This window comes from Microcaecilia unicolor, chromosome 2, assembly GCF_901765095.1.
Source record: "Microcaecilia unicolor chromosome 2, aMicUni1.1, whole genome shotgun sequence".
NCBI classification, from domain to species: Eukaryota; Metazoa; Chordata; class Amphibia; order Gymnophiona; family Siphonopidae; genus Microcaecilia; species Microcaecilia unicolor.
The window spans coordinates 11,283,438-11,302,339 of NC_044032.1; the positions used below are offsets into that span (position 1 = coordinate 11,283,438).

An 18,902-nucleotide genomic window follows, 5' to 3' on the forward strand; every position below is an offset into this window, starting at 1 on the left:
GGAAGGACTGTCCCTGCTCAGGAGAGCTTACAATCTAAAGGTTACGAACTATGTAGTCAGTGTAGGTATCATGAATGGGGAAGGTGGTTAGGCGCCAAAAGCAAGGGAGAAGAGATGGGCTTTGAGTAAGGACTTGAAGATGGGCAGGGAGGGCGCATGGCGTATGGGCTTGGGGAGTCTGTTCCAGGCATAAGGTGATGCGAGGCAGAAGGGGCGGAGTCTGGAGTTAGCGGTGGTGGAGAAGGGTACAGATAGGAGTGATTTGTCCTGAGAGCGGAGGTTACGGGTGGGGACATAGGGGGAGAGGAGGGAAGAGAGGTAATGGGGGTTGCAGATAATGGGGGGCTGATAAGCGCAAACATATCATAGACAGCCTTCAAGGGAACCTCTCTGGTAGATGGCTGGTTTGCCAACCTATTAGAGGGGGTCTTCATGGGTCTATCCATCCTTAGATAAAAACAATAAGAACATAAGAGTAGTGGTGACCAAATTGCGCACAGTATTTGAGGTGCAGTCGCACAATGGAGAGATACAAAGGCATTATAACATTCTCCTTTCCTAATAATACCTAACATTCTATTTACTTTCATAGCCGCAGCAGCACACTGAGCAGAAGGTTTCAACATATCATCAACGATGACACCTAGATCCTTTTCCTGGGCTGTGACTCCTAATGTGGAACCTGGGATCATGTTGCTATAGTTTGGTTTTCTCTTTCCCACATGCATCACTTTGCACTTGCTCACATTAAATGTCATTTTCCATTTGCATGCCCAGTCTCCCAGTCTCGTAAGGTCCTCTTACAATTTTTCACAATCCTCTTGCAATTTGAATAACTTGTATGGTCATTAAATTTAATTACCTCACTAGTTATTCCCATCTCTAGATCATTAATGAATATGTTAAAAAGCAGAAGTCCCAGCACCAACCCCTTGGGAACCCCACTATCTACCCTTCTCCCTTGAGAATATTGACCATTTAATCTTACTCTCTGTTTCTATTTTTTTAACCAGTTTTTAATCCAGTAGAGATCACTACCTCCTATCCCATGACTCTCTCATTTCACCTCCTATCCCTTGACTCTCATTTCACCTCCTATCCCGGGACTCTCTCATTTCACCGCCTATCCCATGACTCTCTCATTTCACCTCCTATCCCGGGACTCTCTCATTTCACCGCCTATCCCGTGACTCTCTCATTTCACCTCCTATCCCATGACTCTCTCATTTCACCTCCTATCCCGGGACTCTGTCATTTCACCTCGTATCCCATGACTCTCTCATTTCACCTCCTATCCCGGGACTCTGTCATTTCACCTTCTATCCCATGACTCTCTCATTTCACCTCCTATCCCGGGACTCTGTCATTTCCTCAGTAGTCTTTTTCATGAGGTACTTTTGAAAATCCAGATACACAATATGAAGCGGCTCACCTCTATTCACATGTTTGTTCACCCTTTCAAAGAAATGTAGTAGATTGGTGAGACAAGATTTCTCTTCACTAAATCCATGTTGACTATATGCTCTGTAATTTTTATTCTTTATAATACATTTTGCCCTGCATCGATGTCAGGCTATAATTTCCCGGATCACCTCTGGAACCCTTTTTAAAAATTGGTGTTACATTGGCCATCCTCCAGTCTTCTAGTACTATGCGTTATTTTAAAGATAAATTACATGTTACTAACAGTAGCTCTGCAAGTTCATTTTTCAACTCTGTCAGTAGTCTGGTATGTATACCATCTGGTCCAGGCAATTTGCTACTCTTCAGTTTTTCAAATTGCCCAATTACAAGGTTTACAGAGATTTTTTTCAGTTTCTCTGACTATGGCAATACTAATGTACTTATAGACCGTTATTAAATGGACTTGGGGAAAATCCACTATTTCTGGGATAAGCAGTATAAAATGTTTTGTATATGTTTGGGATCTTGCCATGTATTTGTGACCTGGATTGGCCACTGTTGGAAACAGGATGCTGGGCTCGATGGACCTTTGGTCTTTCCCAGTATGGCAACACTTATGTACTTACGATATGCATCGAATATCATTTCTCACATTGGTGTATTTTCCACATCTTCCTTGGAAAGAATTAATTTAATCTGTCTACTATGGTCTTCTCTTAGTGCCTATTTTATCATTCAGCGGTTCAACTGATTGTTTTGCCGGCTTTCTTGCTTCAAATATACCTAACATCTAATCAAGTAATTATATTCGTTCAATTTTAGTCAATTCTAATTTTTATTCAGCAAGGAGGGAAAGACTTCAGATTCTTGGCTGTTCCATATGAATTTTTTAGTTTGCCGTGCGAACTTCCTCATTAGCCAAAATCCTCATGTCTTGCACCTTTTTCTTATTTTTTCTTTTTCTTAATGTTTCAATTTACTCCTATGTACAGTCCATTTTTGTGTGACTTTCTTATCAGACCACTATTTCATAGCGACCAAAATGATGGGATGGAACTGCTCCCATATAAGGAAAGGCTAAAGAGGTTAGGCCTCTTCAGCTTGGAAAAGAGATGGCTGAGAGTAATATGATTAAGGTCTGCGAAATCCTGAGTGATGTGGAGCGGGTGAAGGTTTATTGATTTCTCATTCATTCAAAAAGTACAAAGACCAGGGGACACTCAGTGAAATCGCGTGGAAATACTTTTAAACTAATTGGAGGAAATACTTTTTCATTCAAAGAATAATTAAACTCTGGAACTCATTGCTGGAGGATGTGTTAATGGCGGTTAGCGTATCTGGGTTTAAAAAAGGTTTGGACATGTTTCTGGAGGAAAAGTCTATAAGCCTGTTATTGAGATGGACATGGGGGGAAGCCACTGCTTGCCCTGGGATTGGTAGCGTGGAATGGTGCTACTAATTGGGTTTCTACCGGGTACTTGTGATGAAAGCGGTTTACAAGTAAAATAATTAATATAGAAAAGAATGCCAACATTTTTAACAGGAAAGAACCTTTTCATGCCAAGCAACAATCAGCCTGCAAAGTGGATAACATCAGGCACCAGAACAAGCCACCTGAATCAAATCTGGTGCCAAAAAGCAGTTTCAAAGAAATGAGTCGAGTAAAATTTTAAACTCCCGATGAGAAATATATCCCGGGCGATCATTCCATAACTTAATGGCAGCAAAACTAGAAAGCCGAATGACGTGTTATCTCATAATGGGCCTTCTTGGAATGGGATAAAATGAATCCACTAATATCCAAAGATTGAAGAAACTGTGTAGGGGATAACCAAAGAAGGGCATGCTGGCTTTCCCAAAGGAAATGCCTTAGGTGCTAGGCATAATATTTTAAACAGAATGTGAGAATGCACAGGAAGCCAGTGTAAATGTTGAAATAGAGGCATAATTTGATCTAGGGGGTTAACTGGCGATACCTGCCTCTTAGTATGTGGGGATGGGGGCATTTTATGCCATTGTTGCTGTTTCAATCACCCCTATTCTAGGAATTCTTTGTCACCGGTGCCCTCTAGTGGGGGCTGAAGACCTCTTCCACTCTGACTTATAAAATCTTAGGGCCTGATATTCAAAAGGGTTGAACTGAGCAGGAGAGGCTCCTGACCAGCTAAACCCCACTGAGCTGATCATTCTCATACATTCAGTGGCCCTTCACTGGATGGTATCACTGAATATCCTCCCCTCTGACTGACAGTGTATTAACCGGGATAGTATGAGGGTGGAGCTTGGGCAGATCCAGCACTTCACTGGTTAACACTGATCGTTCACTAACTGGACACATATATGGATAACAAAAAGGCTGTCCTAACTTTATCTTCTGAGATTACCGGGCACTGCTCTGAATATTGGCCGTCGCCCCATTAACTTCTGTGTGACCACACTTACTGTGTATTCAGTGCTGATGTCTGTCCAGCGTTGACTATCGGGGGTTAATTCAGCCTGTGGTTATAAGCGGGTAAAAACCACCGACTGTCTCAAGCTGAATATTTACCCTGTAATGATGTAACAGTTTTCCAATTGTTGGTGTCCTGCAAAATCTGATTTCTGATCTACAGAAACTAGATAGAAAACAGCCTGTGTCAAAAAAAAACCAAAACCAAAAAACCCTCCTGATGACAGAGCTGTTGCTCTGTCACAGTATGAAAATATCAGGGTATTTCTGATGATGATCAGTACAGCAGTACCCCTCTTTTTTTGGTTCTGTACCAGTAGAGGTGTCTATGAAAACAGCAATATTCTGATCACTTATTGGCTCTGTGGTAACTTTAAAAAACCAAATTTGTAATGCTTTCTTTTTCTTATAATAGGCTCCTACAGTGTGAAACCTGACATTTTAATCCGGTTTGAGCAAGATGGATTCAGGACTGAGCCTCAGGGGTGTAAGGAAACAGGAAATGTGACCACCACCGACGGCACATGTGAGGAACTGCCTGAAGCAAGTGATGAAACTTGGATTAAAGCTTGTAATGAGGTGATACAAACTTTTCCTATAAGAAAGATCTCTGGACAGGGGATAGTGAGAATGAGGTGATATAATCACAACATCTAACCTTTGTTGTGTAGATAATTTGTTCTATTTTTTAAATATTTTTACCTTTCTCTTTTCATTGTCGGTTCATTTTCTTTTCTCCACCACCATTATCCCATGTCGTTCTTTCTCTTCCCTTTCTCTTCTTTAGTATCTACTGTTCCTCATCCTTTATCAAGTTTTGTCATTTTCCCTGTATCTCTCGCTCTTTCTGACCTGTCTCTATCCACTTTGCAGTCTGTTTCCTGCTGAATTTTTATTCTGTTCCACTCAATTTCCTCTTTAACACATTGCGCTACCACCCTCCAGTTTAATCCACCCTATCATGGCGATATAATTTATACCTGATATCACAGTGTTCCATTTGGTTGTCTTCCTTCCACAGATCCCCCTCCCCCCCCCAAAAAAAAATCTGTCCCTGAAATGGTGCAGTGTGAGCCAGAACCACTGCCGGATCGCCGTGTGCCGTTTCCCCCATAGCCTACTGAGGCCTAGTGAAAGGACCCCTAAGTGCAGTCTACTCTCTCTCTCTCCCATCTTATTTTTCAAGCTTGTAGGATTTGTATTGTATAAATATAGTACAGGCCTGAGGCCTACTACCCAGCTTGGGACCTGCTGGAAGAGCTTTGCCCAGCCTAAGGGTTGCTGGGAAAGACAGGCCAAGGAAGAATTAATTAAAAAAAAAAAGCATTTTATAACTGTGGCATTAGTTTGATAGTTTGGAATGATGAAAATAGATTCTGACCACAGAGATAGCAGGGAGGGACCATGTAGCAGGTGCATGAAAAAAGCAGAAGTGAGAAAGAACATTTGTGGTCAAAGATAGTTGTCCATCTGCCGGAAAAAGGTGGGGGATTTTTTCCAAGGGTAAAAATATCAAAAATTTGCGGTTAGTGCCATCTGTGTGAGAGCAAGTGTTTTTAGGGGAAGGGGTGGGGGGTAATAGGGATCAATGTAAATCAAGAGTATAAATATGGCTGACAGCCTCCCTATAGGGGGACGGTCTGAGACCAGAGGTTGACCTGCATGTCACCCTGTTGAAGATCTCCCCATAAGAATATTTAATTATATTCTTATAAATCAACGCTTCATATGTAACCTGGCTTGGGTGAGTAATAAATTGAATAATTGAACCTGTCTCTAATTCTCTTTATTTCTTGCTTATGGGGAATTTGTTACAATAAATGAGTTCTGATATGGGCAAGGAAAAAGGTTAACTAGAATAAAATGACAGTCCTTCTGGGTCTACCTGGGGAAGTGCACATCCCTAGGCAGACCCTTGGATATTCAGTTTTGATTGGAATTCAGAGGGTTGAATGACTGGAGTCAGATGAAATTGGTAAAAGCCTTCCCTGTAGAACCCCAGGAAATTCAGTATACAGACATTTCAAAGTGTGTTTTTTGCCTGTATTTACAACTTGCTTAGTAGTTTGACAGGGATCGTTAGCAGTCTCTTCTCTGCATCTGCTCTTCCCTTGAAGGCATCTGGCCTACTTCTGCCATTGTTGCAACTTCCCTATCAGGATGCCCTTACTTCCCTGATCTAATAGTATCCTTTAAAGATACCTAATCCCAACCCCTGAGTGACTGTCGTCTTTCCCCCAAGTTGTAGTATCTCCTTTTAAACATTTGATTCTGCCCTGGTTAAGGTTCAGCACATCTTTTTGGAACATGCTTCCCCTTACCCAGAATGTTGTCCAGTTCCTAACAAATCTAAATCCTTTTTCCCTGTATCATTGTCTCACCCAAACATTGAAATTCTGGAGCTCTGGAAATCTCTTGGCTCCTGTATGTGAAACAGGGAGTATTTCTGAGACTGTTACTCTGATACTTTTAGTTTTCAGTTTTCTATCTAAAAGCCTAAATTTGGCTTCCAGAACTTCCCTCCTACACTCTCCTATGTTTTTGGTACCCGTTTTTAAAATTTTTCTTTTTGTGTGATTTATTACATATGTTTATTGTAAACCGTCTAGAAGTATGTTGATAGGTGAAATAAAAAATAATGAAACTTTGATGTAGGGTGTCCTATTTGCTGTTATAGCCATTGGTCACATTCAAGGATGTTGCTGCTTATTTCTCGGAAATGGACTGGGACCTTCTGGGAGAATGGCAGAAGGAGCTGTACAAGAAGGTCGTCAAGGAGATTCATGACATCCTCATGTCACGAGGTAAATATGTTTTTCTGTCATCTACCACACAAGCACATTATGGAATCAGTGGTGTAAAAATCACAGGAACTAGATACCATGGACACATGAAATTTAGATCCTGGCTTCTGATGCCATCCCCTCAATAGGAGCCTGTGAAATATATCACTGCTTCAGGATCTGCAAAAGATTCTGCTCTCTGTTGTAAGATAAAATCATACCTTAAACTAGAGGCTTCACACAACACCAGCAGGAGTCTCTCTCCCATTCCTATACAGAAGACTAGAGAGAGGATTTACCTCGCAGATTTCTTCTGAGATTTCTACATAAGGTCATGACGTATCAGTTGCACGCTAGTCAATTGTATTGTACAACATATAACCTCTCCAAATGATAACCAGAAGATTGGCACCTTTAGTGTCTCCACCTAGGAGGGCTATGAAGACAATTCTCTTAATCCGAAAAACTGGATGATATGATCTTCTCTCTAATTATTGTCAGACAAATACACATACCTCAAGATTAATACGCATATATACAAACCTCCATGCACACATCACATATCAAAACATGAAGCAGATGGAACCTCCCGAGGGATTCTACAAATACAATTTAGATGTAATTTTCCTACTTCTTATCAACAGGTTATTCAATTGTTAATCTTGATGTTGTATTCAAGATTAAAAATGAAGATGAGAAATATTTCACTCAACAATCTGAGTGGGAGGGAAAAGAAAATCCAAATGACTCCAACAGTAAGTAAATGTTTTGGTTTTAATGGGCTTTGCATTTTTAGATCACAGGAGATAGGTCATTAACATCATAAGTACATAAGTAGTGCCACACTGGGAAAAGACCAAAGGTCCATTGAGCCCGGCATCCTGTCCACGACAGCGGCCAATCCAGGCCAAGGGCAACTGGTGAGCTTCCCAAACGTACAAACATTCTATACATGTTATTCCTGGAATTGTGGATTTTTCCCATTTAGTAGTGGTTTATGGACTTGTCCTTTAGGAAACCGTCCAACCCCTTTTTAAACTCTGCTAAGCTAACCGCCTTCACCACGTTCTCTGGCAACGAATTCCAGAGTTGAATTACGCGTTGGGTGAAGAAAATATTTCTCCGATTTGTTTTAAGCCATTTGGACTCTTAAAATCGGTTTCCTAATTTAGTATTATCAGATACTTGGTGAATCCTTGTAAATGTGTTTTCTCATCGCAGGCCTTCCAGTCGTAACTTCTGTGTTCTCACTGAGCATTAAACAAGAGGAAGATCTCCCCTTCATGGATCATCCTGAGTCAGAGATGTCTGAACAGACTCATCCTTCTGTAACAAGTAAGTGAGGTGATGAAATATGCAGATGATAGGAAACTATTCAAAGTTGTCAAAACACTTGTGGATTATGAAAAATTGCAGGAAGACCTTAGGAAGCTAGAAGACTAGGCATCCAAATGACAGATGAAATTTAACGTAGACAAATGCAAATGATGCATATTGGGAAGAATAATCTGAATCATAGTTATCTGATACTAGGATCCACTTTACGAGTTAGCACTCAAGAAAAAAACCTAGGTGTCATTGCAGACAATACACACTGAAATTTTGTGCTCAGTGTGTTGCGGCAGCTAAAAAAGCAAATAACGTGCTAGTAATTATTAGGAGAGGGATGCAAAATAAGACCAAAAGTATTGCTCCATGGTGTGACCTCACCTTGAGTATTGTGTTCAGTTCTGGTTACTGTATCTCAAAAAAGATATAGCAGAGTTCGAAATTGCATGGAAATACTTTTAAACTAATAGGAGGAAATATTTTTTCACTCAAAGAATAGTTAAGCTCTGGAACTCATTGCTGGAGGATGTGGGTAATGGTGGTTAGCGTATCTGGGTTTAAAAAAAAGAGTTGGACAAGTTTCTGGAGGAAAAGTCCATAGCCTGTTATTGAGATGGACATACAGGAAGCCACTGCTTGCTCTGGGATTGGTAGCATGGAACGGTGCTACTGATTGGGTTTCTGCCAGGTACTTGTGACTTGGATTGGCCACTGCTATGGCTATCCGTAAAATCCGCCCCTTTCTTTCCGAGCACTCTACCAAAACCCTCATCCACACCCTTGTCACCTCTCGTTTAGACTACTGCAATCTGCTTCTTGCTGGCCCCCCACTTAGTCACCTCTCCCCTCTCCAATCGGTTCAAAACTCTGCTGCCCGTCTCGTCTTCCACCAGGGTCACTTTACTCATACTACCCCTCTCCTCAAGTCCCTTCACTGGCTCCCTATCTGTTTTCGCATCCTGTTCAAACTTCTTCTACTAACCTATAAATGTATTCACTCTGCTGCTCCCCAGTATCTCTCCACACTCGTCCTTCCCTACACCCCTTCCCGTGCACTCCGCTCCATGGATAAATCCTTCTTATCTGTTCCCTTCTCCACTACTGCCAACTCCAGACTTCGCGCCTTCTTTCTCGCTGCACCCTACGCCTGGAATAAACTTCCTGAGCCCCTACGTCTTGCCCCATCCTTGGCCACCTTTAAATCTAGACTGAAAGCCCACCTCTTTAACATTGCTTTTGACTCGTAACCACTTGTAACCACTCGCCTCCACCTTCCCTCCTCTCTTCCTTCCCGTTCACATTAATTGATTTGATTTGCTTACTTTATTTATTTTTTGTCTATTAGATTGTAAGCTCTTTGAGCAGGGACTGTCTTTCTTCTATGTTTGTGCAGCGCTGCGTATGCCTTGTAGCGCTATAGAAATGCTAAATAGTAGTAGTAGTAGTACTATTCTTAAGTTCGTATCCTCTTGCACATCTTTACTAAAGTCAGCTGGTACCATTCAGGAATTCAGTGCAGGTGGGATAAAAGGCTGTCATCTTCTTTTCTCCTTCCACTGTCAATCTCCCCACTTTGGATAGAGTAAACTCTCTATTGAGATGGAGGAGGCATTGATAGAGGTGGGTATTCCAGGGATGGGATCAGGTCTGCAAAACCCTTCAACCTAGAGTGTCTTGGGGTTGAGAAATCTATACTGTTGAAAGGGCTGCACTGTTGTGGAGGAACATGACTGATGGACACGGTGCTGTTTGACTTAGTCATGAACATTTAGTATTTCTGATAGGTTAATGCAAATCACAGTACAAAATGCAGTTCATTGTAATGATGCCATTCGCAATTCCAAAATGGCTGCAGCCTCCCGAGGCAGTCTCGCCATTTTCTTTCGTTTGTATCTTTATATTAATTTTCAAGCAAAATAACTGACGGCATCTGTTAAAATAAAAAATAAAAAATGAGTGTTCATCTTGTTACATAATGAATTGCCACCCCCAATAATGAAAAACAAAAAATAGACCTCTCCATCCCTTCCGCCCTTTCCCCCAATCCCTTCCCAATATCTCACAGAATGTCCTTCTAACTCGAGAAATCTTCCCCACATTTCTTGATAATATTTCCATTTACTACATTTTAAGGCAGTCAGTCTATATTGTTCACATATAATACACAATCTCTATAGTTGGCATGTCCCGTGTGAGGCAATCAGCAGTTGGCCTGCTGTAAAAACCAACATTACTTTATACATAGCTCCCGTTATCCCTTCCACTCTCCCACTTAGTAGGGCGTTTTCTCTAGTACGCAGTATGAATCTTGAGTAACTGTTGCCCATATGCAAATACTGCCTTCCATAATTTCTAGACCTTAGGATATTCCCATCAGATGTGAGTATATGTTCCTCTCTGGCCACACCCTCTCCAACATATTCCATCCCCTTTCCTCATAATGGCCTGCAATCTAGATGGAGAGTAATGCCAACTCACCAGTACCTTAAGACCGTTCTCAGTAATTTCTATGTAGATCCCTCTCCCATGCCCCCCTGTAGGTAGCCTTCCATTTATCTAATGTGTTGAGGAGCCCATAAACAAAAGATAGATAAGTCCTCCCAAGTTGTTGACGTTTCAAAAGCCAACTTAAGGCCTCCACCCTCTGCTATTAGTTGTTCTACCTGAGTGAAATGTTTAACTTGAAGGTAAAGGAATACGTCTCTAGCTGCCAGTTGGTAGCAAGCTTGTAGCGTTCCAAAATGTAGAATTTGGCCATCTTCTATAATAGAGAAGACCATGTCTTTTCCGTCCTTGGAAAAGCCATAGTGGAGAGATTAAATGAATTCTGGAAAAGCTGTAGCAGAGAGATTAAATAAATTCTTTGCTTCTGTCTTCACCAAGGAAGATTTTGGGGACATACTGGTGCCAGAAATGGTATTCAAAGCTGATGAGTCGGAGAAACTGAATGAAATCTCTATAAACCTGGAGGATGTAAAAGGGCAATTTGACAAATTGAAGAGTAGCAAATCTCCTAGGCCAGATGGTATCCAACCCACAGTACAGATAGAATTGAAAAATGAACTTGCAGAACTATTGTTAGTAATATGAAATTTATCTTTAAAATCGAGCATGGTACCAGAAGATTGGAGAGTGGCCAATGTAACGCCAATTTTTAAAAAGGGTTCTAGAGGAGATCCAGGAAATTATAGACCGGTGAGCCTGACGTCAGTGCCAGGCAAAATGGTAGAAATTACAGAGCATATTCAAAAGCATGGATTAATGAGACAAAGCCAACATGGATTTAGTGAAGGGAAATCTTGCCTCACCAATCTATTACATTTATTTGAAGGGGTGAACAAACATGTGGATACAGGGGAGCCGGTTGATATCGTGTATCTGAATTTTCCAAAAGGTCTGTGGATAGAGCTGCATTACATGTTGTTGAGAGTTCTAGCACCCAGGTCTTTTTCAAGACCTCTTTAATTTCTCAGCAGCGTTTTATCTGGTCATACATTACAGAGACTCCTGAGGCAGGCCTGTGGCCGAAACACAGATCTGTGTCGAGTCTGTAATAAAATCTATTTGTTTGACCCTGCTGTTCCAGTTTCTGGAGTCATTGGTCCACTTCCCACTCAGTTTTATTGTTTGACAAAGTACCGAATGAAAGACTCCAGAGGAAATTGGAGAGTCATGGGATAGGAGGTAGTGTCCTATTGTAGATTAAAAACTGGTTAATAGATAGAAAACAGAGGGTTAAATGGTCAGTATTCTCAATGGAGAAGCGTAGTTAGTTAGGTTACCCTCAGATACTCCGTTCTGTGGATAAATCTCTCGTCTGTCCCCTTCTCCTCTACTGCTAATTCCAGACTTTGTTCCTTTTATCTCGCTGCACCTCACGCCTGGAATAGACTTCCCAACCCGGTACGTCTAGCCCCGTCTTTGGCCATTTTCAAGTCCAGGCTAAAAGCCCACCTCTTTGACACTGCTTTTGACGCCTAACCTTTACTCACTTGCCCTGTACCCCACCTCTGTAATTCCCTTACCTCTTAGTTGTTCTGTCTGTTTACCTGTCTTATTTAGATTGTGAGCTCTTTGAGCAGGGACTGTCTTTTCGTGTATGATGTACAGCGCTGCGTATGCCTTGTAGCGCTATAGAAGTGATAAGTAGTAGTAGTAGGGTTTGTGCTGGGAACACTGGTTTTTAACATATTTATAAATGACCTAGAGATAGGAGTAACTAGTGAGGTAATTACATTTGCTGATGACACAAAGTTATTCAAAGTTGTTAAATCGCAGGAGGATTGTGAAAAATTACTGGGCGTCTAAATGGCAGATGACGTTTAATGTGAGCAAGTGCAAAGTGATGAATGTGGGAAAGAGGAACCCGAATTATAGTTATGTAATGCAAGGTTCCAAGTTTGGAGTCACCGACCAAGAAAGGGATCTTGGTGTCGTCGTTGATGATAACGTTGAAACTTTCTGCTCAGTGTGCTGCTGCGGCTAAGAAAGCAAATAGAATTTTTGGTATTATTAGGAAAGGAATGGAAAACAAAAATGAGGATGTTATAATGCCTTTGTATCGCTCCATGGTGTGACCGCACCTCAAATATTGCGTTCAATTCTGGTCACCGCATCTGAAAAAAGATATAGTGGAATTAGAAAAGGTGTAGGGAAGGGCGATGAAAATGATAAAGGGGGTGGGGCGACTTCCCTATGAGGAAAGGCTAAAGTGGCTAGGGCTCTTCAGCTTGGAGAAAAGGCAGCTGAGGGGAGATATGATAGAGGTCTATAAAATAATGAGGCGTGGAAAGGGTAGACGTGAAGCATCTGTTACTCTTTCCAAAAATATTAGGACTAGGGGGCATTCAATGAAGCTACAAAGTAGGACATTTAAAATGTATTGGAGACAATGTTTCTTCACTCAACGTGCAATTAAACTCTAGAATTCGTTGCCAGAGAATGTGGTAAAGGCGGTTAGCTTAGCGGGGTTTAGAAAAGATTTGGACGGCTTCCTAAAGGAAAAGTCCATAGACCATTATTAAAGTAGACTTGGGGGAAACTCCACTGCTTATTTCTGGGATAAGCAGCTTAAAATGTTTTGTATATTTTTGGGATCTTGCCAGATATTTGTGACCTGGATTGGCCATTGTTGGAAACAGGATGCTGGGCTTGATGGACCTTTGGTCTTTCCCAGTATGGCAATACTTATGTACTTACGTAAACAAGCTATTGCCACACCCAGGTACAAAGTTATCTGTATGTCCCAGAGGTTGAAAATGAGCTCATGTTTTATTCTTCAATAAATGGGATCGTGTCTTGAGACATACACCCATAGTTGTCCTCGTAAATCGGTTTTGAACCTCTTGAATGTCTTTGAATTTGCCAGCTGCCCAGGGGAGAAACTTAAATTGAAAAGTACTAGCCCCTTGTTCTGCAAGGACCCATTGTTTAGGTTGGGGTACCTGACACGCTAACATCGGCTTAAGTTGTGCAGCTTGGTAATATTTTTCCAGATTGGGAATACCCATCCCCCCTTTCCCCTTAGATTGGAGCATAGGCTTCCGAGCCACTCTGGATCTCTTCCTTCCACATATAAACTAAACATATAAAGTCCATACTTACTGTTCATTAATGCATCATACATCCACTTCTGAACTCTCATTCCCGTAATCTCTCATACCTTTACTCACAGAAAGATATATACCATGTGTCTTCATACCTTATTATCGCCCTCTAAGCTCCCATTGTCTCCTTCCAACGTTTCAATGTTTGTGTTCCATTGTTACATTCCTTAACGACACCTCGATTGTCTCGCATAACTCTGCACAATGTAATCCATAACCAATCTGTAACAAATTGTATTTCCATCATTTAACTCATATTGTAAGCCACACTGAACCCGCAAAAAGGTGGGAAAATGTGGGATACAAATGCAATAAATAAATAAATAAAAATATCTTTCTATGCCAGTGTTGAAACATTATAGGACGTATTTCAACAGGGAGAGCTTGGAATAAATATAAAAATTTAGGGAGAACCATCATTCTCATTGCCTCCATCCTTCCTATCCAGGACAGTATTAATTTATCCCATCCCTCTAAATCTCAGTTCCTACTAAAGAGTGTGTCCCAGTCAGCCCCTACTTTGATACCCTAATATTTAATAGAGTCGGAAACCCATCGAAAGGGAAAACGTTTCCTAAGATTCATCTCCTGCCCTTTGAAGGATATATTCAAAATCTCTGTGTTAGTGAGGTTAGCTCTGAATCCCGATAAGCTTCCATACTCTGCCATTTGCTCCTGTTAAGCCAAGAGGCCCTTTTCTGTACCTTGAGTCAATATCAAAAGATCATCTGCAAACAAGGACCCTTTATGTTCCTTGCTTCTATTATAAGTCCCTCAGAGGTTCTACCACCAAGTCAAACAAGGGTGACAATGGGCACCCCTAACACATGCCCCAGTGTAAGACAAACGGTGAGGAGTTGCTCCCATTAACTCTGACACATGCCAGTGGTCAGGTACATGGATTCAATATCCAGCTAATAAACCGTTCCCCAATGCCCACCTTTCTTAGCATCCCTATCATAAACTCCCAGTCTACCTTAAATAAACCATAAACTTCAGCGTCTACTTTATTGCTATCGTAGGTATCCCCTCTTGACGTGCCTTCCAAAAGAGGTTTACTCTTCTAATATCATCAGCTACTTACCTTCCAGTCATAAATCCTACCTGATCAGGATTAATTATAGTGAGCATATACCCAGCTAAATGTTCTCCAATATCTGAGCCATTGATCCCCCCCCCCCCCCCCCCACACACACAAAATGCTACCCAAGTTCCGAATGACAAATATTTCCCTACTAGTTCACTGGTTGCTCAGTGGCTTCAAAAAATCACGTTACCTATTCCAGCAGTTTCTTAATAGTTTTTAATCCTTTTAAAGCATTATTTGTACTGTCCACTATTGTTTTACTGGTTGTTTTTCTCATGTGTATACAAATGTCCAATGTGGGTCACTCATCCAAAGATACTAAAAACATAAACTTATCTGCTTAAGTCCAACTCGCAGTGATTCTACTGTTATTCTTATAAATGACCTGCACTTTTAAATTCTCCTCCAGTAATCAAATATCTTACAGTTGTTAGGTTCTGGGTAATCACTCAAAAACAGTCCAATCTGCAATTGAGTGTTAAATGCTTGACACCGTGAGAGCAAGCAATTCTTCTGAATTCCTATACCATTCCCAACATGGAACCATTTTTCATATTCCAAAGCATCGTCAGGAGAATAGAGCGAAATGAAATTCTTATACTAAATTCTCATAGATGGCCTGTATGAGACCTGGCATGGTTTGAGGCTGGAGTGAGTTTCATAAGGAAGGCCCACCTAAATCTTCACTGAATGACATATGGAAGAGAAACTATTTAAATGTTCAGAATGTGATAATTGTTTCAGAAGCAAGACTGAAGGACTCATACAAGATAGAAAAAACCTATCAGCCTTAAATGTAGAGAGAGAGAGAACCCATGGCTTGCTATTACTTTTGAGATTGGACAAGAAAAGTGGGAGTTGGACCACGGGTACCAAAGACTGGAAAGACGTGTACTTGAGTTCAAAAAGTTTGAGTAGAAAGACAGCACAAACGTTGTGTTTCGGCCGCTAGGCCTGCATCAGGAGTCACTCGATTTGCTTATACATTATCGTGTCCACCATATTAACTTTTTTTCAGACCATATATTATTATTGTACCAATGTGCTATGACTGAGTACATTGCTTTTATGTATTTGTGTATGCTTTTATCATAATTGTTTTTAAACTACATTTATTATTGCACTCATATTCTGTGACCAAGAACATCGTCTCTATGCATTTATGTATGTTTTCATCATAACTGTTTTTGCACTCATATTTTGAGACAAAGCATCAGAAAGAAGCAGTATAGTATATCAATAAAATGATGGCTGTATAACAATTTCAAAAAGGAGAGAAGACCAAATTTCTCCCAATATAAGGTTATCAATAGAAATCAAACAAAATAAAACATGGAAAAGAAAATAAGATGATACCTTTTTTATTGGACATAATTTAATACATTTCTTGATTAGCTTTCGAAGGTTGCCCTTCTTCATCAGATCGGAAATAAGCAAATGAGGTAGCAGATAGTATATATGAGAGAAACATCAAAGCATTACTTTGACAGTCTAACAGAGTGGGAGGGTGGGGATGGGTAGGAGGTATGCATGGGGACATCAAAGCATTTCATTGATATTCTAACAGGATGGGTGTTGGTAGGTGAGAGGAGGGTAATAAACAGAGAAATAAACAGAGAAATACAGCTTTATGTTTTATAATGAGTTAGAAAACCCAGATTCTCATTAAGTCCTGTTTGTTGGATGTCAAAATATTCAATCATTCTTATTTCAAAGGTCTTACGTTCCTGTATTGTTTTAAAATTACCTTTCAGTATTCTTACTGTGAAATCACTGGTGCAGTGTTCTGGTCTTGTAAAGTGTTGGCCCACAGGGGTGGGGGCCTGACTGGTATTAAGTTATGTCCAATAAAAAAGGTATCATCTTATTTTCTTTTCCATGTTTTATTTTGTTTGATTTCTATTGATAACCTTTAAGAGTGGACTAACACGGCTACCACACCTCTCTCCCAATATAAGTTAATAGGATATTTTCAGAATATTGCATAGGCATATTGGCGTTTACACACATATTTGGGGATGTCTTATTCAAAATATTTATGTGTGCAGTAACACCTAAGGTATGATATTCAAAGCTATTTAAGCAGGCAGGAGAGAATTATGCCTAGTTAAATCCCCTGGGGCCACCTAACCCCCAATATTAATTGACAGTAAAACAGGCAATACCACTGAATGTTGCCTCTGACCTCTCAGGAGAAAAGTAGGCAGGGCAGAAGGTGGTACGGGGGGGAGGCATTTTGGAGAGCCCAGAGTTACGCGGTTGCCAGCTAGCTTACACAGGACATGAACTACTGTATACTGGGCCGGCATGCGCATAACTTTTTTTTTTAATTTAACCTCCCCCTGAGCCCCATGCTGCCCTCCTTTCTTCCTCCCTCCCCCCCACCCCTGCCGATTGTACCTCTATCTCAGGTTCTCCAGTGGATTTTCTGAGGTAGGAGCACTTCCTGCCTTAAGAATGCGATTTTCCATAGCTGTAAAATTAAGGATCATATTTTTTATCCAACAGATGATGGATTTAGGAATGATAGTGAAAGAGTGGGAACGTGCGATGAGCAGCAGAAAGAGAAAGGGTGCGCCAGAGACAGCACAGATCCTTCAGCCGACTCTGAGGAAGGTATCAGTAGCATAACATCAAACGGTGTGAAAGCAATAGCCCAGAAAGGAGAAAGATTAAACAGACCAAAGAGAAACTGCAGCTATTGCCCCAGACTTGTACAATCTGGAAGACTGAAAGGTCAGAGAGATTTTAAAAGTGAGAGCTGTACCACCGACTCAAATTCTGTTGATCACCACAGAAGCGAGCTAAGGACTGACGTTCATGATAGTCAAGGTACACTCAAAAGTAAAAGTTCTGAATGTGATAAATATTTCAATGAGAAAAGGAACCTTCAACTGCCTGAAATGGCTCATATGGAACATAAACTATTTAAATGTTCAGAATGTGAGAAATGTTTCAGAAGTAAGGCCTACCTGAAAAATCATGAAAGAATTCATACAGGAGAGAAACCATTTCAATGCTCAGAATGTGAGAAATGTTTCGGTTACAAAAGGAGCCTGCAAAGGCATAAATTATCTCACACGGGACAGAAACCATTTAAATGTTCAGAATGTGATAAATATTTCATAAGGAAGGCCCACCAGAAAATTCATGAAATAACTCATACAGAAGAAAAACCATTTAGATGTTCAGAATGTGATAAATATTTCAGAAGTAAGGCCACCCTTCGTGTTCACCAATCGACTCATACAGGAGACAAACCATTTAGATGTTTAGAATGTGATAAATATTTCAGAAGCAAGGTCAATCTGAAAATACATGAAAGAATTCATACAGGAGAGAAACCATATAAATGTTCAGAATGTGATAAATATTTCAGAAGCAAGATGGGTCTGAAATATCACAAAATGATTCATACAGGAGTAAAACCATTTAAATGTTCAGAATGTGATAAACGTTTCATCAGCAAAGACCAACTGATAATTCACGAAAGAATTCATACAGGAGAGAAACCATATAAATGTTCAGAATGTGATAAATCTTTCAGAACCAATAATGAAATTAAACAGCATGAATGGACTCATAAGACAGGGAAACCATTTAAATGTTCAGAATGTGATAAATGTTTCAGAAGGAAAGCCACCCTTGATATTCACCAATGGACTCATACAGTAGGGAAACCATTTAAATGTTCAGAATGTAATAAATGTTTCATAAGCAAGCATAATCTGACACAGCATGAAAGGATTCATACAGGAGAGAAGCCATATAAATGTTCAGAATGTGATAAATGCTTCAGAAGCAATGCTTACCTGAAAATTCACAAAAGAACTCATATAGGAGAGAGAAACCATTTAAATGTTCAGAATATGATAAATGTTTCAGAAGCAAGGTTGGGTTGAAAAAAAAAAGCACAAAAGGATTCATACAGGAGAGAAATCATTTAAATGTTCAGAATTGGATGTGTTTCAGAATGAGGCTACTTTGGCATGAAATCAATCATACAGGAGACAAACCAATGTAAATGTTCTGAATGTGATAAGCATTGTGTAATTGTGACATGGGACATAAACCATTTAAACGTTCTAAATATGAAAATTCTTCCAAAAGAAAAGCTGCACTTTAATGTCATGATGACTGCCACAGTATTTGGAGGCAGCAATAGAAAAGGTTTCTGTTTTAGGCGTGTGATCTCTTTCCTATCATTTTTATGGAGTTCCTTGCCTAATTTTATTGATTTTACC

At 40.4% G+C, this 18,902-nt stretch overlaps 1 protein-coding gene across 1 annotated transcript; it reads left to right on the forward strand.

Annotated features, from left to right (window-relative positions):
• Positions 1 to 6,631: 6,631 nt before the first annotated feature.
• On the forward strand, positions 6,632 to 18,699 carry LOC115461814 (gastrula zinc finger protein XlCGF46.1-like). Its single transcript, XM_030191865.1, has 4 exons — positions 6,632 to 6,657; positions 7,281 to 7,391; positions 7,858 to 7,971; positions 17,167 to 18,699. Exons 1-4 carry the CDS (start codon positions 6,648 to 6,650, stop codon positions 18,558 to 18,560), a joined length of 1,629 nt encoding a protein of 542 aa, XP_030047725.1. The 5' UTR covers positions 6,632 to 6,647; the 3' UTR covers positions 18,561 to 18,699.
• The last annotated feature ends 203 nt before the right edge of the window (positions 18,700 to 18,902 follow it).

Excerpts from the sequence above, each read along its gene's own strand:
- LOC115461814 (XM_030191865.1), top strand. Across the intron at positions 7,392-7,857 it reads AAATCCAAATGACTCCAACA|GCCTTCCAGTCGTAACTTCT; the intron begins GTAAGTAAATGT and ends TTCTCATCGCAG. Across the intron at positions 7,972-17,166 it reads GACTCATCCTTCTGTAACAA|ATGATGGATTTAGGAATGAT; the intron begins GTAAGTGAGGTG and ends TTTATCCAACAG.